This window comes from Drosophila biarmipes, chromosome 2R, assembly GCF_025231255.1.
Source record: "Drosophila biarmipes strain raj3 chromosome 2R, RU_DBia_V1.1, whole genome shotgun sequence".
Taxonomy (NCBI): Eukaryota; Metazoa; Arthropoda; class Insecta; order Diptera; family Drosophilidae; genus Drosophila; species Drosophila biarmipes.
The window spans coordinates 3,219,803-3,241,405 of record NC_066615.1 but is presented as its reverse complement, the minus strand read 5'-3'; the positions used below and the strand labels follow the sequence as shown (position 1 = coordinate 3,241,405).

General features: G+C 46.3%; 2 protein-coding genes across 3 annotated transcripts in view; one reads left to right on the top strand and one right to left on the bottom strand.

Annotated features, from left to right (window-relative positions):
• LOC108029617 (uncharacterized) overlaps positions 1 to 21,603 on the top strand; it is a 120,931-nt gene that overhangs the window by 21,836 nt on the left and 77,492 nt on the right. For both annotated transcript variants that reach the window (XM_050887085.1, XM_017102003.3), the window contains one exon: positions 10,989 to 11,158. In XM_050887085.1, coding sequence (XP_050743042.1) covers positions 11,101 to 11,158 — 58 coding nt within the window. In that variant the 5' untranslated portion in view covers positions 10,989 to 11,100. The remainder of the gene's footprint in view (positions 1 to 10,988; positions 11,159 to 21,603) is intronic.
• On the bottom strand, positions 18,033 to 20,345 carry LOC108029620 (axoneme-associated protein mst101(2)). The gene has a single exon (XM_017102005.3). It carries the CDS (start codon positions 20,282 to 20,284, stop codon positions 18,368 to 18,370), a length of 1,917 nt encoding a protein of 638 aa, XP_016957494.2. The 5' UTR covers positions 20,285 to 20,345; the 3' UTR covers positions 18,033 to 18,367.

The following is a 21,603-nucleotide window of genomic DNA, read 5'->3' as shown; positions in this document are numbered from 1 at the left end:
TTATCGGGATCAATTTCCTGCCCAAGGCATATACATGTTCAGTCGTACAAATCCCCGTAAAGCTCTGCTAATGCATTTCAATTAAACCACTCATTGCCAGCTGCAGACCATCAAATGGCTTTATGCATCAACATTATTGCACTCTCGCTGCGAGATCAATATTTGTATAATTTTTAATGTTTTCGGGTGCAATCGGATTGCAGGCACATGCGGAATGGAACTCTGGGCGAATGCGAAGCTGCCATGGCATATAATTGGGTTTTTGGTAAAGTCGAAAACAAATACAATTTGTCTTGTGCAAACAACAAACGGGCGAGCTGCAATCACAGCAACAAAAACAGCAGTGGACAAACAACGCGTCGTATGCGCAATCAACGACAGCATTTATTTAAATATTAAAATCAGCGCCTCGCCAACGAAAACTATGACATCAAAATAAATGCAAACGCACGTGTGTCCATAGGAACCTGAATACAGTATCTGTGTTTGAGGGCTGTCGATATGTGTGTTGGTATTATTGCTATTCATGCGACGAATTCACGCCATTTTCAACACGTGATTTTCACACCGCAGCGACGGCAAAACAAATCCCGGCGCACATTCACAACATGTCGAATGTTTTTGCATACATTGACGCGCTTAATTAATCATTTAAGCCTTTGCTTTGGGCCCACAGTCCCGGAAAAACAGTAACGACAAAAGCAAAGCGGCGAGAGGTCTGTCATTGCTCGTATTTGTTGATAAGGCGGATACCCAAATTACAAATCACCCATAGCTGGTTACTAATAACACATTATCATTTATCTTCTCAGGTGAGTGATTAGTGTGACGTTGTACTTGGTGGACAAACGATGGATAGCCATTAAATATATTCAAGCCCACTTCAATCCGGAGGTATTCATAAACGTTTTAATGTTTTCTTTTGGAAACCACAGTGCTATAAACCAGTTAGTACGTTTTGTTTACTTAATGCTCGGCTGATTTTTAGTAATAAGCGGTATGAATGCTGGGCGGCCTTTTATAACGTTTCATCCAACTTCCCTTGCCTGAGTTAGCTGATTTGCTTTCCCTTTAATCATCCCCCGTCTAACCGTCGTGTCAACGATTGCCGGCGACACCTTGATAGCATTGTCACCTAATTAACATGGCACACGCACTTGACCTGGCCCTGGCACGCCATGTTCCGCATCCGCCCCGCGGGCCCTGCAGGAAAGCAAAACGGCACAGCATTTATGGCGCTAAATTGTAAATTGTACAGGCAGCAACTAGAAACGAACACGAGCTCAGGTTAACTGCTTGGGAACTCGGCTAACAGGACCGGAAACGGAAGTCGGACGTCAGGCGTCCTGAAGGGATAGAAGGGGAGGCGGCGGCGCAGAGAGAGGAAAAGGAGGCAGCCTGTTGCCTGTTGTGTACCATTTAAATATGTCATAATTTCATTTATGTGCCACCACCCCCACGCAAAGTCAGACATGTCAGGTACACACTTGGTGTGTGTGTTTTGGGCTATTTTTGTGGCATGCACGAAATGTTGTTGAAACACCTGTCGCCACTTGCGCCTGCTTGCCCGCTTGCTCTGCCGATGAGCCGTCATGTATCTCAAAGTCCCCAACTGGCAGGGGATCTCAGAGGAACCGTGGGCGTTAGAGCCAAGCCTTCGAGTTATTTCTGGAACTACGGTCACAGGGCATCGCAGATTCGACTCGACAAGCCATGCGATCCGCCTGCTGGTTTTTCGCCGCCTTACAACCGCATGGCTGCAAATTATTTAATTAAGTGGCACTCACCTCGCTAATTGTTTAATTACGGCCGCACATGGTAGGTGTTGTGTAGTTGGTTCAGGCGGCATGTTGCTCGGCAACTTTCAGAAAACTGTTGTAATTGACAGCTCCGGCTACGACGACCTCGCCACCGCCGAGCTCACCTTCCTACCTTCCATCCATCACGGCTGCTGTTTTGGCTGTTTCCGGTTTCCAGTTTCCGGTTTCCCGTTTGCCTTGGTTGTGGCGGGCGGTAGTTGCCGCGCCGCTAAGTAGGCAGCAACTTTCTTTATGGGATGCTAACAAGTTACATAACTTACGCGGGTGTTGTGGAGACCAAAGAGCAAAAATTGGGGCTCGTTCGCGGATAGTGCATCCAGATTCCGAGTTCACAACAGCTAAAACATTTATCGGACAGCCTAGTTGTTTTGAACGCTGTCGGAAATCGAATTTTGTACTTTTATGGCATTTGTATTCCCATGCAATTAAACTGAATGCCTCATTTTGGCGGCGGCGTTTTTGTGGATCGTTTAATTAGCAAAGGCATAAATTAGTTGCCATGCGCGCGGGCGAACGCTCGATTTATTGATGTGTGCGGCCATCTAAAATTATGCAAAATGCAATTTTATCTAATTAAAATGGACACAGTCCGAGCGGGGTTGCCTCCTATAGCGACTAAGCCTCTAATGAGCTTATATTTATAATTTTCTGCTCGCTGACCCCCGCTGGGAGTGTGTGTATGTGTGGTGGGTGTGGGTGTGGAGCGGAGGGCATAATTCGTGGCATAGTTTTGGGCGCGCTTTGCTTTTAATTAACCTCGATGGCGGGTTAAACGCTTCGACACAACCACGAGAACAAATACCCGCATAAATAAATTCACGTGGCTCCCTGGCTATATTTTCATTTAGCACGCCGCATAAGCGCTGCGAAATGGATAAATATAGGATTTGTCTCTGTTGTCCTTTTCTGAGCTCCGTTCTCGCTTCCGTCTCCTCTTTTCGACCCGGTCCACTTAGGTTTATTAAAAGCTTGCCCACCGAAACTCAGACTCAGTGTCGCTGGCTGGGACTTCTGCTTTCAAGTGATAGGAGCCTTGCATTACCTATTCAAAAAAAAAGACACACAAACCGACTTTTAGTAAGGTATAAGCGCTTTAAAGAGCGAATAAATAAGGCCTCCTCATTTATAAAAAGGTTGTCATATGTTATTTATTTTATATTAAATAATGAATTAAATTCAGTCGTTCTTAGGAGATATCTTTTAAACTCTAATAGTTTATACCTCAAAATAGTTACAACAAATTTATGCCCGTCTCCCCTTTATTTTGGAATCTAAGAAGTTGTTATTAAAAAGATCTAAAGGGTATTCCGCTTGTTGCTATTTCTCTCGCTCTTTAACTTGTTTGGCCATAAACGATTTGCGTTGATATAGAATTTCCGGTGTGACGTAGATATGCGAATGAAATGCTTTTTTAAATGTTTGTCGCTTCGAAGTCGCCGTCGTCTCGTGCCACATGCAAGTGATTGTGTCTCCCCCTATTTTCCCCGCAGTTTCCCTTTCGCGCCCGCAACCCCTTCATGCACGTCCCTGCGCTCTGATTTTGCAGGTGACTTTTTGGCTTTCATCTTTGCCGTGTCTCTGTCTCACCTTTTTGCCGTGTGTTTTGTTTGGCACGCAAACTTTGCCGCCTGTATCGAGGGTCATGTTTCACGAGGCTTCCGCTCCGCAGGTTTGTGAATGTGGGTGTGTGGGCAGGTGTTTGTGTTGGCTACTTCCAGGTGGGTCAGTAGTCGAGCGAGTGAGGGTGCGGGCTTACGTGTTTGGCTCCAACTTGGTTGTGCTCACCCGAAATTTATGACGACAATCGTGTTTATCTGACTGTCTGTTTGTCTTGGCCTGTTGCCTCTAAGCGTTTGACTGATAAAAATCACACTTTAATCATGGAAGGCACGGAAGAACGAAAAAAGGGCTCGGAATTCAATATGTTTAATTTACGTGTTTGCAAATGCACATAATTCGCTTTAAAACTATGCAAAACGAGAAAGGAAGCTAACTTTGCAGCCTTTACAAGAACAGTATCTTCGGAGGATTTGCTTAGAAATATACCCATTTTCCTATGACAGCTTTATGATTAAGAGTTTTGACTTTTAAATTTAAAATAGTGACTCCAAAGTCCTAAACCAATGATGCAGCTTTTTTGCTATAGGCCTTGGACTAAAAGCAATTTTATCAAATTTTTAAATCCTTTTTTACGATTAAGACATTTTGCTTACAGTTTAATTGCAGAGTAGAACAAAAAGGTTAAAAAGAATCAAGCTAGAATTTACGACTTGCATTTTCGGACTGTTTCTTTGATATAAAAAACTTTTTAATTAGCAAGTATTATTTTTACTATCACAGTTTACTGCATTACAAACTGAAAAATGAGCACAAATAAAAAATTGTAGTATCCCAAAACTTGAAAGCACAAATATTATACCTACATATGTCCTACCTATCATAACGTTAACGTACTATTTATTTAGATTTTAGGGATTAAAATGGAAGCTGACAGTACTCCTCTTATGACTCCGTAGAGTTCAGTGACCTGGAACTCGCTGCCAAAACCCGGGTGTGCCAAAAATGCGCATCGCCTAATGGCCGAAATAGACCCATGCACCATCTCGACTTCTCAGAGGCCACCCATAATCGAAGCCCAAATGAGAAATTCTTGTTGCACACTGAAAGGGGCCAGATTCCGGGCCATGCATTTGGCCTCGTTTCATTACATTCCGCCTGGCACCGCGGCCGGCGCCTAAAAGTAACCTCTGGCGAATTTAATGCACCCACACCCCCACCCACATCCACACCACATGCACCTCCCTCCCTCAGCGAAATGCAGGCAGAGGGCGGCTTCGTTTCGTGTCCATTAAATCGGTGGGCTCCAGCCGCTGAGTGGTTATTGATTAATCGCCAGTCGGGACTTCCCCGCCGAGAGCTCCGCCGCCTCCTTCTCGGTCTGCCCGGCGCTCCTGGCCCCTGGCCCCTGACCCCGACTTCTCACCCCGCCCAGCCGTTCAATCAGACCCCTCTTTTTGTGTGTGAATTCAAGTGTGCGCGGAAGCGCTGATAGCTGATGTTGGCATGTGGGCTTTAAGGCAGCACTTAAGTTAACCCATTAACGTCAGATACGTTGGGCGCCATAAAAAGTTCCTCAAAAATGCTTTTATGTCACGAGAAAAGATGCGGATCGCGGAATTAAGTGGAGTCCCGCGGGGTATTTAACCTGATATAGTAGTTGTGTTGGATTACCGCCAACATGTGGTCTCAGAAATTCCTACGGCCCTCAAACGAGAACATCGCAATATGCCACGGATGAAACATTACCATTTTTTATTTTTCAAGCCAAGGCAAACGAATACCCGTTTGACATTGGAAAAATTAATAAATGTATATAGTGGTATTCCCATTAAGTAAACTTAAAATTTGCTGGGAAATGCCATTGCATAATTTAAATTGCCATTGTTCCAGTTCTCGCCAGGGATTCTGTGGATGCCCGGATATGATTTCATATTGCTCTCCGTTTATTTTAGACGATTGGCTTTGGCGCTCATCGATTCATTACATTGGTTTTCCACTCGCCAAACCGACAAATAAATGCGAAATTTCCGCGCTCGTGTATGCACATTTTCCATGGCAGGCAATCAACGGGTTCTAAAACTATGCAGCATGCATTTTTCACCAGCCGCAGAACAATGATTGCCATTGTGCGCCGCCGGCGAGTAGTTTTGTTGATTTACTACTGACCCGATTTTCGGGCTTGTCAACACAATGCCTAGTGACTAGCCGGGAAAGGGCGCCGCTGCCCGGCTATGTGAAACTAATAGTTGCATTCTGGCGTTCACAAGGGTTAACATCCTCGAACCATCCCACGCATGAGATGCCATAACTTTAGGCGCCACATATGCAAGCCAATGTTTCGGGCGCAGAGAGGCATGCAACAGACGTGCCACGCCCCGGGCGCCCCTTAAAGTTGCAGGCGACTGCCCAAAGTTATGCATTGCAGTTTTTGCCTCTTTTCCCACAGCCCACACCACCCGCGAAAAATGTTCGCCTGGGATTCTCCTTTTCATTTTTCCTTTTGCCTGCTGCCTCAAATTGTTGCATATTTTGCGGCACATGTGTTGCCGTAATTTGGTTTACACGCCCACGACATGACAGGCGGCAGGAAAACGGGAAAATGCGATGACGAGAAACGTTGGCGGGATGGCAGTTTGATTTAGTTTTTCCCGCAATTCCTTTTGGTTGCGGGGCATCATTTTCAGGCTAAACGAATGCCATGATCGCCTTGACTTTTCATCGAACTGAGTTTGGTTTTATTTGCCGACATCCCCGGTGGACATGCTTTTATTTCTCTAATACGAACTCTCGCCTGCATTTTTGCTGCCTCGGCATTCTGTGATTTTCCATTGTGCCAGTCACTCGCACACTCTCACCCCCTTGGAGGTCCTTCAGCTGCCTCTTGTGTGATATTGAGTGCACTTTGTCAAAAGTTATTTTGCAACATTTGCTATTATGCGCTCGATAACAATTTTATAACGTTTTCTCCCGGACCCCGCTTATTCTGTCCTTGCCCTCAGCACGTTTTTTTGCGTTTCGCAATTTATTGTGTTACATATATTATTATTGTGTACTGAAAAATGCATTTTTCATGACATAACAACGACCCGTTTGGCATTGGCAGCCCGATTGGGTTGCCTGCCGCCCATTCCCCATTCCGCACACCCCATTTCCTATACTCCCATATTCCATATTCCGTCCTCCCGGCGACGGGAAAACTTTTGGGTTGAAAAATGGCTCTTGGCCTGGGCTGTGGGTTCCGGCTTCGGGATTCTGGGCAGCAGCACCACCAGGTCTTCCCGCTCCTCAGCACGCGTATAAATTGTTTGCGACAGTAATTGGAACACAATGTTAAAGCATGAAATTTTAATTTGATTTTCGATCGAGCCCTTCGAGTTTATTCAGGCTTGCCCGCAGATGAAAAGCTGCCCCGAATTCAAGTTTACGGAGAGTCGTTGAGAGAAGTTGATATGATTGAGTGCATAAATACGACTTATTCGGATATCATCAAGGGTTTTATCGGCTGCCTTTACTATTTATTGCAGGCCCAGAACAAGTTTATTGTAATTTTTACGGCCCAATTACTTATTGGATGCTTACAAGAGGAAGCTTTTTAGGGACTTACCCGTTTAAAGGAATAACAAAGCTAAAATTAATTACGACTATCTTTTAAAATGCAACGGAACGCAGCTCTTTGAAAATATAATAAATTATTGCATGTACCTAAATGAAAAATGTAAATTCCTCGGCTTACAAAAGAAAAGGCTTTCTGAGAACTTACAGGAGGTTCTCTTTAAAGGGTTAAACATTGAATACCTGCTGGGTTATTCGTCAGCTCCCTTTGAACCTTTACATTAGTTTGTATTTTATTTCCTGGAAAAGTTGTCTGCAACTAGTTGTTGACTTCAATTTACCCGCTTGATTGTTTTTTTTACTTTTCTTTGGCTTCCGTCGGCGGCCTCGGCCATACGCCACCGCCTGAATGGGGCTTCCATGCCACTCCGCCGTAATCGAATGGCATTTTCGAGACTGGGTCTCCGGTTCCCAGGTAACCCACATGGCAACACGCCAGCTGCCTGCCGCCACAGCCATTGTCTTGAGGTGGCCTGTCTGCCTTGTTTTGACTTGGCATTCATCCGCCTTTGTTAGGACCCAATCGGAAGTGAAATTAAAGAGGGTCCGTTTATATACATTGCTATGCCTTAATCCCATTAATTACAAATCCCTTTTCGTAAAGAGGCTGCCGCTAAGCCGCTTGGCATTATCAATCAATAGCAGGACTGTCTTATCGACTACACATGTGGAATGTTCTAAAATTCGATTAAATTTCAGGAAACCCATAAAAGCCAAGAAACAGCAACAACGAAATTCGCATCATTAATTTTTTGCAGCCGGAATTCATCGGCTAGGATTATGAATGTTGAAAAAACAGACAGCGGGGAGGGGGACAAGACGGGAAACCCATTTCTAACTTTCTTTTCCTTTTTGAGAGAGGCTCGTTTTTCGCCTACCAATCATTATTCAATATGTTGACTTTTATGCTTTCCACATTTGTTTCGCTCCAAGCCACATAAGTCATGTTGTCGGTGGAAAGGCGGAAAATAGGGAAAATGGGTAAAATGGGGACGGGCTTGCAAAAGACAAAGAAAAATGTTGCACAAGTGGTTCGAAGGGGGAGCGTAGCGCGTCGATGTGGAAATTGTGATAGTGAAAGGAGGATGAGGCTGCGGCCGCCCCTCCCCTGTCGCCCGAACAATGAACTGTACGGCAACACTGTCGAAGTTGTTTAACTTTGCATTTGTCCTGGCAGGTCCTGGCTCCTGCTCTTTCTCGACCTTCGTCCTCCCCCTTTCCGCTACCACTTCCCATTACCTTGAGCAGCAGCTTAGTGTAGCCCTTGATTAAGGTCACCTACAAGTGTCAGCTGGGCGACTGAAAAGGATCCAGGTGTCGATTCTCAGGTGGGAAATCACGAAGCTTTAACTGGCATTTTAAAGATGGTTTGCCGGGGCTTTTAAAGATTTTTTAACGGCTCAAACACAAATCACCGTAAACTGGAATAATCTGCAATAATGGAATGCATTAGATTCATTTTGTGTTTGTCCAACGCAAATGCAATTAAAAGTTTCGAAATTAAAAGCAAATACGGGGTCCGAAAAATTTAATTACGCGTATTAATTCAGGCATGGCGGAATGAAAAATTAAGACTATTCTCCCGCACCCGCTCCCGCCACTCGGTTTATCCTTGTTTATTTTCAGCTCTTCCCCCTGGCAATTCATTTGCCGTCAATAAAGCCACCGCAGATGGATGGCCGTGCCCCACTGTTTTATTGCTTTTTACCCCGTCAATTATTGGGAAACTTGTCACCGAAAATGAAAATGATTTTCCAAGGCGCGCTCGGGCCGAAATAAAAATTGGAGCTGCCAATGAACTTGCCAGCAAAGGTTCTGTTCTCGGTTTTGTAAATTTAATTTGCGTTTGCCCCACTGGCTCGGTCGGCCCCGCTCTACTGCCCGATTTTTGCGGCTAACCAAAGTGTTCGTCTGCAACACATTTGCAGTGCTACATACACAGCTCGACGAAATGATTCCATCCGAATTTCCCCGAACCCTCTCGACTAACAATTTCCCGGCATCGTTTGCATTGTTGCGGTAAATTGGTAAAATTTACATACCATTGGCTTTTATTGTTTATGTATCGCTGCCATCATCATGGGTTGCTGATGATGGCTTTAAAATTGCGGCGATTTAACTGTCGGTTGCCGAAACATCTTTACAGTTAGTTTTGCTTTGCTTTTAATTGGTTTGCTCAGCCCTCAAAACAACACCAATAATTGGCATTTTCTAATTATTCCTCGGCTTATCACTGTCTATGCGCTGCTCGATTATTGATTTGTTCAGTGAGCTGAAAGTGAGTCAACGCATTGCTCATTCACTGAGGTGGAAAAGTGTTAGAATAAATAAGGAAACTTTTGGAATTTTTTCGTTACTTTTACCTTTGCTATTAAGTCTGAGCTTGATTACCGACACAGTTTTAGGTAGTTGGCTGCAAACCTAACGCAAGTCGGTAATCAAACATCGAGTCTTAAATTTCCTTGGTTTTTAAGGATCTACTTTCCTTGTCCCTCCCTTATCGCGGCCATTTTTAGGGCCGTAAGCCAAAGGCCACTCCACATTTTGACCATAAATAAAGGAGCGCACCGGCATTTAAGTATTTCGCTGGGAAACGTGCGGGAACGGTGGAGAACCAGTGGCTGCTCCCTCTCGACAGCACCTGTCCCTAATGGATTTGCACCACATGCTTGATTTATGTGCCAAAGAAAAGTCGAGGGACTTGCAACGCATCTGCTATTGTCCGATAAGTTGGCCTCCAGCCGCCTTTGGCCAGCCTTCAAGCTCCTGTTAACATACAATGGTCGTGTAATAGTTTGTCATTGGGTTTCGTTGTTGGCCTGGCATAATGACAGCTGTGCGACATGTCATAGGATATCATGGGACACCAGGATATCAGGGACACGGGGGCACGGGGGACACGAGGGGCGGGGGTGGCCGTATGCAGAGTCACATATTGATGATGTGCGTCAAATGTCGCCGCTGCTGCTGTCAATTTTGTGGGCCACAATGACGGGGCTTCCCTTTTTCCGCTCCGCTTGTTGTCAGTGTTTTCCCCATGGCAGCGGTTGCTTCGCTTATGTTGCTCAGGGGTCAACTGCTGTTGCCGCTGCTCTTATTGCTTATTTTACTGGCCATGTCGCTGCTGTTGTTGCAGCTTGCAGCAGCTGAGGCTGTTGTTGCAGCTTGTTTGACAAATTGATCGCGTGATATGTTTGCCCAATGCTGTCATTGTTGTGCGAAGTGGCCGCATAGTTGTTGCACCCACTGTTTGCTGCCGCACAAGCGTATTCGGAGTTGCATTAGTTTACACTGCTCTGCATACAGTGGACTCCCCGTACATTTTGTGATCGAAATTGCTTTCGATGTAAATCGAAACCTTTGTGTCCGGCAAATACCAAAGCCGAGACGCAACTACTCCAAATTGGTAAGCCCTTGTCGCACCACTTTGTAACGTACTTTAGATTGGGCTCAGACTCTCCAGCTCCCGGTGCTTCGCACTCCGGTCCTTTGCCAGATTCACATATGCATATGTCGAGCCTCGTCACTCGTCGGTTATGAGTGGGGGAGTCCTGGAGTCCTGGGCGCCCTGGCAACGTCAATTCGTTAACAGCTCCGTCAGCTTTGCTGCTAATTTTGTTTGCCTTGTGTCGCTTCCCAAACCCGAGCACCCAGTTACAGTGCCGGTGGAAAGTATGCGCACGCTTGTGGAGTCCGAGGGCCACATCCCCCAACCCTCACCCCACCCCACACTCGTTGTCGGCTCTTTGTTTGCTCTGCACTCCAAACACTGCAGACAAAATGCTGCCGAAAATGTTGCCGCCCGATGTCTCTATTCTGTGTCCTCCGTCCAGTTAATCCGCCTAACGTTATGCAACAAAGTTTTTGTGGAAAATTAATTAATTTCATGTGCAAACAGTTGTTAGATTTTTCGTTTCACCTTTCCCCGCACCTTCTGTTTAATTGGCTTAAAACATTTTTGCTGCTTTCCGTTCTAATTAAATATCCGTTTTGCAGATTCCTCTACAAATAGTACACATGTGCCAAACTGAAAGCTGAGCGGTTTTGGACGAAAAAGCGTCGAACAGTAAAATCCATACCAACGAAACCCTGGACAAGTGATGAAGTCATGAGACCGGCATTCGATCGACGCCTCTGGATATTATTGTTCATTATTTCAGTACAATGTAAGTAGCTAACAGTCGAAAAAACTACGGCGAATACCTCCCCACATATGTTTTTTATGTCCCTGCGAGTAGTGAGTGTGTGTGCGGGATGTGGAAACGAATGGGCCAAGTGGCCTCAGCAGGCCAAGGAGCTCATATATTGCCAGCCGGAGAGAATGGACCACTTTGTATGCCGGCAACGTGTGAAAAATAGTTCACAGATAATCGCAGTCAGGCAGGTCACATTATTTATGCGCCAGCACACCAGCTCACCAGCGCAGCCTCACCCGCATCCTCATCTTTGCCCACACCCTCGTCCGCAGCCTTGGCATCAGCGTCTCATCCCCTTATCAGCTTGGTATTCTAAGCCACATGCAGCAAACAAAGGCATTTCTTTCGTTTGATGTGCGATTTCGGGGGCTAAAATGGAGAAACGAAGCCGAAGAAAGCTGACCCTGGGTTTCCCAGTTTTTGGCATCATCGGCTAACGAAAACAGGTCCTGCATATCAATGGCAAGGGTCTGTAAGTAAGCGAATTCCGTCCCCGCTCTCGAGGCATTCCCCTCCAATGCAATGAGTAATATGCCATTGTCAATGTCTATTAGGTCCACGCGGCGTATGAGTAATATGCGACATTATGATTTATTTCCAGGGGCCCCTTGCTTAAAATATTCTGTTTTATTGCTGAAACTCCTCGTACCCTATCCTTATGTGCCATCTGTGGCTGCCGTATGTATACTTTTTCTATCCGCTAGAAAAATAATCTCGGGTTGGAGTAAAAACATAACATAACACAACATAATTTCTGAGATTATTAGGATGACTTCACTTAAATGAGAATCAATTACAAGTTAGTAATACTAATGTTCAACTCACTTGGACAGTATTGAGAGGACAACTAGACGACCTCTAGGACTCTTTTAAATTTATTTAAATTTTTGCTTAAATCCCGAACAAGCTGTCGCATTCGATACAAGTTTTATGGAGTATTCCCAACCGTTCACAACTTCATTCGGCGAGGGGTCACTCCAAGCTTGCAATCAGCACTGCAAACAGAGAACAGAAACCGAACTGAAGTGCAAATTCAAGCCCTCCCGCGCTGGAAATGCAAAGAAAACGCCCGGCATTTGCCCCGACAGTTCGCACACAGCGAGCGGAAACGGAATTGCGCGTTCAAGAATTTTAATCTGCATGCGCAATTTCGCGTGTGAGCTGTATGCCAAAAATGGCGCGCACATGGCCGCCAACTGGCGACTCTGCCAGTCCCCCCGAGCTCCACCCACCTCCCAGTCTCAACCACCACCGACCCACTTCCACCACATGCCCCACTGTGGTGCGCCTTGGAATTTCACGCGTTTATTTGCAAAGATTACGAAATGCGACCGGTTGCCGCTAAAGTTTTGTATGCGCTTCCTGCTGCCGGCGCTGCCTTTTCCTTCTTGTCTGGCTGTGAGCGTGGCTTTCCCTCCCCGGCTTCCCCGTCTGCAGCCTTTTGGCCATTTTTTGCCCTGCTTGCTTGTCCGTCCGTCCGCTTCGCTGACTTGTTATGCATGCAAAAGTCTGTGGCAAATACACAGACCCTGGCTACCACCGCCCCAACCCAACGGAACGCAACCGCTCGCAGTCCCCGGCAGATGGGAGTGACATGCAAAATATTTTTGCATAAAAATGTTTGCCCAGCAACACGGATCGGAGTCCATGCCGCATCCTGGCAGCTGCATCTTACCCTTGCTTTGATGTGTGCCGGCAGAAATGTTAAATTTTAAAGCATTTCAATTTCGCATTTCTGACACACGCAAGTTGAGCATGTAATTTGGCGAGATATAGGACGCCCGCTCCGGCTTGGCACTTACCTTGGATACCCATGCCTTGAACGAGCCCCGGGGAGCTAATGTCCGGCGTTTTTTCTGATGTATTTAAGCGTACTGCGTTTGCTACGTGCTGGCCATGCTAAGAGGTCCCTCGACTCCGCTTGCCACTGCAAATACGAGACGACAGCGGCGATGGAGCACATTTCATATTTAATAAAGTGGGTCGCATTTTATTGAGAGGGCACTGATGAAATCAGATGATGATCTGCCACATTCCGTGGATTATTGACCTGTTTCATGGGCACTATTAGTCGTGTCCCATCTTTCATGGTTTTTTTATTGCAATATTAAGTCGGATGCTTGGGAGCAGATTGTGCCATGCAGACGCTTACATTTTAACCATCAGCAGCTCTCCAGAAATCCCTTCAATCCTAATCCCATTTTAAGTTAAGTCTGTCGGCCACTACATGGTTTTCATTCACTTTTATTGAAGTTTTGTTGTCTAACTAGCTAAAAGGAATATATTTGTCCGATTACGAGCTTTTTCTTTATTAAATATACCCCATAGAGCAGCAATAATTTAGTGAGAACTTATCCATGGCCGCAATTGTTTTTCTCAGCTTCTTAAATTCGTGGAGCTACCGATTTTCCAAGAGCACCGACCGCAAGCAATATTTCTTGGCCCACAAAACGACCAAGACAAGAGAGGCTCTCGAAACGCGGCTCTGATGATGTCGATGGGAGTGGGGGGAGGCTGCCAAGTCGGCGACTTAGTTAGCCACTTTTCTTTCATGGAAAATGCGCCTTTTGTGCCTCAAGTGGGTACCTCCAGCCCGCGCTCCAGCACCCTAACCGTCCTTCTCCCAACCCACGACTTTTGTCTATTCGCTAACCAACTCCGGCGAAGCCGCCCCTGCGATCCCCTGGCGATCCGATGGAAAGAAAAACAGAGCTGGCGCAAGTTTATTTTAAAACTCGACTTTTGTACGCTCAAGTTTACTTTTGTGGCGAATTACTTTTCGGTTATTTTTGTGGCCCAGTCATCGCCTGCTCTCCCCGGCTGGCGAGTATCTCTTAGCTGATTGTCTTGTTGCCCGGGTGTCGATGCACAAGCTGCAGTGGTTCAGTGGGAGGCTGTGGTTTTGGATGGCCTTGGTGGACTGGGGCTTTGTTGTGTGCGCCAGTTGAAGTCAGCAGCACGGACTGCCTGCGCAGAATGCAATTATTAAAAGTTTTCAAGTTGTCCGCTCCTCATACATTTATTCTTCCTTTTCGCCACCGCTTTTGTCGTGCTCTGAAAACTATAGCCGGCGCCATTTTGCCGTCCATAGTTCTCGTCTTAACCTTCTACGCTGTCATTTTTTGCTGTTTAACATGGCATAGCAAATGTAGTCCATTGAAAAGTTTGGCGCAAAGTTTGCTTCAAAGTTGCCGTTAAAGACGTGAGTGAAAAAATGTTACAGGCTGCTCTTAAAGCCCTGTCGTTTTAACCGGAAATGGGCACGGATCGCGGAACGAGAGGCCAAAAATGCCAGAGAAGCGGAAACACGGCTAACAATAAGAGCTGCAAAGGGCAGAAAACGCGAACTTCCGTTTAAAATTTCCTAACATTTCAAGCTCGCCCCTTGACCCCGAGGGCATGGCCCCTCGAAAGCCCCCAAAATACACCACCGTGTGGTCAACACGTAACAGACGCTCCTGGGCTTCTCCTCCTGTCCAGACCAACCGACCGAAATTGGCCGCACACTAAATTGCACACCTGAGAATTAATGCGCCGGCCACTCGAAAGGCGTTTTCCGAAGCCGAGCGGCGAGAAGAGTGTGCGATTGTAAATGGTGAATGGGAAATGCCAAATGGAAAGTGGAAAATGGGAGCAGCAGCCGGCCAACAAAAGGTGTGAAGGCCGACAGCGATGCAACCTGCAGTTGCGGACAAATGCAAAGTCAAATGCTCTTTGCAGACAGACGGGAAGCCCGTCTAAAGTTGTTGCCGGTTGTTGGCTAACGCCTGCGGGCCTTCACTTCTTTGGCCAAAATCGGACAGTGGGAGCACAAAGTTCGGGTACCTTTCAGGGTTGTTAGAAACTGAGCTTTAGAGTGCACCACACGAAAGAGGAACTTCAAAGAAATGATGTAGTATTTTGGTAAGGTCGTTTTCCGCTTAAAATACATTTTTTAAATCCTCTTATTAGTAAAAAATAGCAAAGAGTCCTGAAATACCAATTTAGCACGTGCCACATAAATAAAGGCGGAACAAACCAATTAACGCACAGCCCAAGTGGAAGGGCAAATATTTCTGTGAAGTTATCATCGAAACGCATCTCACATAAATGAAATATATATCATCGGTCGTAAGCCCTGGATGTGTGCAGACTTTTCTGACCAACTGTATAATGTTCCATTCCCTCTGCTTTTCGACTTCTTTCCTTTTCCGAGGCTCAGACAAAGTTGCCGTCCCATCCGCTCGGTTTTTCCTTTGCTCGCCCTTTGCTGGTAAAAGCAAGTGAAAATAAATTAAGTGGAAGTAAGTCGTAACGAAGTGATACATAATTCTTTGTACTCTTCCTTTTTGGCTGGTCGTGGTTCCCCGACCCTGGCTCCTCTTGGAGCCGTTTTCTTTGTGTGCTTTAACAATCAAGAGCAAGTTTGGCGAAACGAAGGCAAATCGAAGCACTTTAAGCTGCGTATTTTCCAAGGTCCTCATCTTCAAGGATGTTAATTAGCACACTATTAGCTGTTGGGATATTCCTGGAGAGTGCAGCGAGTTGGGAAAAGTCGGTCTAGTTTTCGCCCCACCCGGCTGTAACCTAATATACTGTAATTCGGCTTTAATGACCCAGCCGAGAAGCCCGAAGAGGACTTTACTTGGCGTCTAAATAGCCCGAATAACTTAATATCAACCTGAAACGCTGTGATTGAGAGGTGGCGCCCAACGGATTTCGGGCTACATTTTCCACCTTATTGCTACTTAACTAAGCCAACGATATCATTTTATTACATGGCTTCTGGCCAGGACCGCCGTCTTGCCCAGCCGCCGATTTCACTTTCCCCGGAGCGTGGCTTTAACAGGACAGCCTCTCACCTTTCAGCCGCCCGGTCCCAGTCCCAGTGCTCCTCCCGGAGGCCATTAACGTGTTTCGTTTCATTTAACTTTTACGCTCTGCCACCCCCCGCATTCCGCGCCCAGAAGTCCTGCTATTTAGCACAGACCTGGGCTTCCGAGCGCCCGGTCCCCCTAGTTTCGTCCCGGGAAACGAAACTTTTACCTGCTATCTGCTTGACCCACCAAGACCACCCTGTTGTGGGTGTGGGTGTGTAGCGTTAGATGTGACCTTCGGCGCTGACAGCAGCCGTCATTAACCTTTCATGTCGAGGGAGCTGGAGCAGGAGCCGGAGTAGGAGGTGGAGCAGGAGCTGGAGAGCCCCGAGAACAATCAAGCGGAACAGGTGGAACCGCCACGGAAGTTGACAACAACGGGAGCGGCAAAAATCGGAGGCAACAGCCAAAGTGAAACCGAAACTTCGTCGAGTGTTTTCTAGACAATGTTGTATGCTGTGTAGTGTGTTTGATGTTGTATGTCCCACTTTGACTGTTGCGGGCTGTGTTTTTTGGGTCTCCTTGCAGCGAAGTAATTTAGCTTTAATGCGTCTGGCGTTGTGACAGTTTCTCTCCGGGTCCTGACCCACTTTTTGGGCATGGCACTTTTGTTTAACTAACCGCATGCCACGCCCACGCCGCCGCAGCTGCATATAATTTGGCAACCGCAGTTTCTGGCTGCCTGCCTTGCATTTGGCATTTGGTGGGTGAAAAGTGTTTGCCAAACGAATTTGGGTTGTCGCAAATAGCCAAATTGGGGACACGAAAAAGTGCAGCTCAGTAGCCAGGCCAAAGCAAATATATGAGCCCAAATGTGGTGCATGTAAGCTCCAAGGTCGCGGAATGCAGATACAGCAGATATGGCAAAAAGGCTAAAAATGATACTTTGGAAAATATGAAATGCTCTCTGAAGAAAAATCGTTGCCAGGACTGGGAAGGCTGTAAACATAGCAAACGAGATCGTCTTCCCGAACTTAGATATCCGTTGCTTAGCTAAATGTAGTGCGAGGGTGATGGAGATATACATGCAGCAGATCAACTGTTTTCGATATAATAAAACTTATTTTTTTAATGAGTGGTCCAATTTAAACAGTTTTTGATTATCAATGGTAGGAAAAGCTTCCTTCTGCCTGTTTTCTTATTTCCGACTAATTCTTCACAGCTATGAAAATAGGAAATACGGTCTTACTGAAAAACCATACATGTATGTCTAAAGCGGTTCAATTAGCATAATGGATTTTGCTGCCAGCATAAAAACAACTATGCTCCAAGTTATCTTCAGGCCGCACTTAAATTCGCAGAGCAATGTCCTGGCGACCCCAAGGCCGCACAGACTGCTCTTCGTATTGCATTCGGATGCATTCCTAACGGAAAATCAATAGCCATTGCATAGTGCCACGTGTTAAAGGGCCCCAACCCAGAATGCCTTTCAGTCGAGCTGGGACAACTGTCGCTACATAATCATAATCGCAACCATGATGAAGCAGCGTCGGTGACGACAACTACGACAATGTCGACTGACTGCCCCGAGTGTTTTATCCTTGACAAATCCCTGTGCAACAATCAGCAGCAACAGCAACACACCAGCGCCACAAAAAAGAACCTTGCGGAATGTTACGAGCACAGTGGAGGTGGAAAGCACAAAAGTTGACAATGGCAAATGCGCAGCAAAACGTCTAAATGAGGCCGAGCCTGGGAGGGGACTCGACTCGGCGTCTGAATGAGTAAACTCCACTCGTTAGGCTCCCATCTCCCATTTCGCCACCTTACATCCTCACCACCTTGGCGACTGCTAGCCGCAAATCGGGGATTGAAGACGATCTGCCCAACCCTGGCCACCAGGGGCCTTGGCATGATGGATGACAATAAACAAGACAAGCGGGCACGATTGTTTGTCGGCCTTCCCAGCCCACTCTTCATCATCAGTGTCCCTTACCAAGCCTGTACTTAGCGGGTACGTTGGCATTTCCCCGACCAAACAATAGCGGTTCATCCGGCTGACGATAAAGCCAGCCTGAACCGGCTTTAATGCTTTAGTGTTGAAACCATTTTCAACCAGGAAGGCAAACATTAATCAGTTATCTCGAAGAAATGTACGGCTTGGGGCGCGCTTTTGTAGTGCTACTGATCTAGGGTTGGCAACAACCGGGTATTGGATCAACGGTTGCTTTTAGTCTTGTCGGATTGTGAAATTACCTTGATTAATTTATGGACATTTTAGAAATAAAAGTTAATACTGCCATCAACTCGTCTTTAGTCTGGGACTCCATCTCCCTCGTCACCGTAAGCTTCATTTTCAATATGGTTGCCGAGAGGTTTCCGACTATTTGTCTTGTTTGTCTTTACATTCCTCATTCTTTACCTCTTTTGAGAACTCATTACATTTTTTTTTAAACTCGGCTAGTTCACAATCTTTTTTTTTCTTCGCTTCTTCAGATTCTTTATTTTTCTCGGCATCACATTTATTTTTCGGTTTGGCTTCCTCGCATTTTTTGTTAAGAGCGGCTTCTTCGGTTTTCTTCTTTTTCTCGGCTGCTGCGCTTTTTTTATTTTTTTCTTGTTCGCATTTATTTAAAGCCGCTGCTTCCTGATCATTCTTCTTACGATCACCTTTTTCGCATGTTTTTTTCTTGGCTTCTTCTTCATGTTTCTTTTTACCCGCTGCTTCCTCACACGTTTTTCCTTGTATTATTTCCTCACATTTTTTTTTTCCAGCTGCTTCCTCACACTTTTTATTTGCCGCTTCCTCCTCGCATTTCTTTTTACGCTCTGCTTCGTCGCATTTCTTTTTTGCCTCTGCTTCTTCACATTTCTTTTTAGCCGCTGTTTCATCGCAATTTTTTTTAGCCGATGCATCCAAACATATTTTCTTTGCTGCTGCTTCTTCGCATTTCTTTTTTGCCGCTGCTTCCTCGCATTTCTTCTTTTCCGCTGCTTCCTCGCACCTTTTCTGCGCCGCTGCTTCCTCGAATTTCTTCCTGCGCCCCGCTTCCCCGCATTTCTTCCTGCGCTCTGCTTCCTCGCATTTCTTTTTAGCCGCCAGTTCTTCACAATTTTTCTTAATCGCGGTTCCTTTACACTTCTTATTAAGCTCGGCTTCTTCTATCTTAATACGCTCGGCCTCTTCACGCTGCTTCTGGCACTTGGCTTTTATTTCTTGAAGAACGCGCACAAGCTCGGCTTCTTCTTTGGCCTTCTTCTTCTCAGCCTTGTTTAACGAGCTATATTCGTCTTCCTCGTCAGGCTTGGTACAGTCAAGTGGTTTACCCTCCTTTTTCTCCTTTTCCTTCCTTGCAGCTTCTTCAGCAGCAATCTCCTCGGCGTACTTTTTCTGGCATACCATCTTTTGGGCGTGAGCTGCGCAGGCTTTCTTTATTCCAGATAGCATGCACTTTACGAGCGAATCTACAGCTTTTGAATCTTCCCGCGGCCCTGAGGCTCTCAACTCCTTGCAGAGGGCCTTGTACTGCCTTCGCTCACAGTCTTTCTTCTCGGCAGCTAGCATGCAACTGTGCTTTAACTCATCGACGGCTTCGTCTAGGGACTTCACATCAGACTCGGCTTCCACAGCGACTTCGGCATCCGACGCCTTGTTCTTTTTCTCTAGTAAATGCTTCCGCTTTCTGGATATCCTTGAACATTTCGGGGGTTCTTGTTTTGGTAAGGGCTGTAAAGCGCAGTTTTCATCCACCGTCTTTTTACAAAAGCACTCATCCTCATCGACCTTTTTGCAAAACGATCGTTGTTGGCTGAGATACATGGGCTCGGAAGGTGTGCCTGGTGCAGGAAGACTCAGTTTTGTAAGATACAGCAAGCAGCCGTTGACTTTATCCCAGGACAATGAAATCCGCACCCTGTGCCTTCCCCTTATAAATACTGATTTTGAGTAAGATGCATCCTCAGTACCCGACCGATTTCTCCCCATTTTTTCCTCCAGGACTTTTTTTTGCTGGTGCATGCTAAGCTGGCTCTTGGTTTGTTGGAAGGTTTCTACCTCCACCGTCCGTACACTTTCGTTAAGGACGTTACATTTCTTACTAAAGCAATTAAATTTCATCGGCTTATTTTTCGAATCAAAGGCATCGAGATCGTGGGACTTGTTGCTGAACACTCGTGGCTGTCCTAGGTAAACGGATACGGAATGCAAATTAGTGTGGGACTTCAAAAACAATCGGTTCCATCTGGGCTGCTTCAGTTGGTATACGAGAGATCGTGAGAGATGACGCCCCATCGACGCCATTAAGACCAAAAATTTGGAATTTAGAACAACAGTTTCGAAGACGTAGGCTAAGAAGAGAGGTCTAAACTAAAAAGTGGAGGGATTTTACATATTTACCGGAGACTACTTGAGTAATTTTTAATGGAGCTCACCTACAGGAGGGTTAATTGAAAACGTTGTTTAGTAATTTGAATGAATCAGGTGAGCCCAAGCTGTTTGTCAACATCAGTGAGTTGTAGCCCTTAAGCGGGCCCAAGATTCTTGGCCCGATTTCTCGCGAAAGTAGGCTGAGATTTGGATTCCTTGGGGTGCTTTCCACCTGCCTGCTGGCCGACATAATAAAGCAATTAAAGTTTTACACTCCGCAGACCCATTTCACATGTTCGCCCGCTCGCATCAACAATGAAATGAGCATTTCCCCCAGCACACATGTGCGCAATTAAAATGTAAACGTGTCAAACACATGGCAGACTGTCGGGCAGAGCTTTCGCTTAAAAATTAACAGCGACAGTGCCGAACAAGTTGCAGAAATTAATGACAACATAAAGGAATTTAAATACGCAATGAGCTCGGTGGGCGGTCGGGTTGGGAACACTCGTAATTGCGGTGCAAGTTCGCAGTGCCAGTGTGTGCGGCAGAAAGTTAAAGCACACTTATGTGCGACAGTGTTGCCAAGGTAGGCAACCCGAACTCACCTGTCTGCTGTTGTCTGCTTGGCGGCGCATGAAGTGAAAATTAATTTCTAAATGCGGGAAATTAACAAATTACAAACAACGCAATGAGCGGGGTGGCGCTGAGGGGCTGGCAGGTGGCGGAAGTAGACATGCCATAATTCACCGCATCCCCACCCACCCACATGGCGGTTTCGGAAGCGACTGCAAAGTTCGCAGAGCAACTTCTTATAGAGGGGGTTCTGCGCGGCGGCACCGCCTGCAAGGTGTTGAAGCACAGGTGAGGCACATTGTCTTGCCTTGCGCCTGGGGCCTCGCCCACACCTTCAACCGCCCCGCATACTTCTGGCCGCACTTCAACTCACAAACGCTGACAGTTGACAGGTTTGCTAATTTGAAGCAGTCCCCGAAAATGAAGTTAGCGTCTGTCAGCGTCTTCCTCGGTGTGATTACGGCACTCCCAGCCCCGAAAGGCCCGCCCAACAACCCCTTCACATTCACACCTTTGGCAGCCACAGACGCGCTGCGGTCGCGCTTTTAACATTTAATTAAGTTGTGCTCGATTTTATGTTCGACAAAAGTGTTTGTCTGCCGCTGGCCCTCTCGAAGGGATGTGTGTGTAACTACGTCGTGGTTGTGGCTCCGCTGCGTTGTTGTCATTTCTGAGGT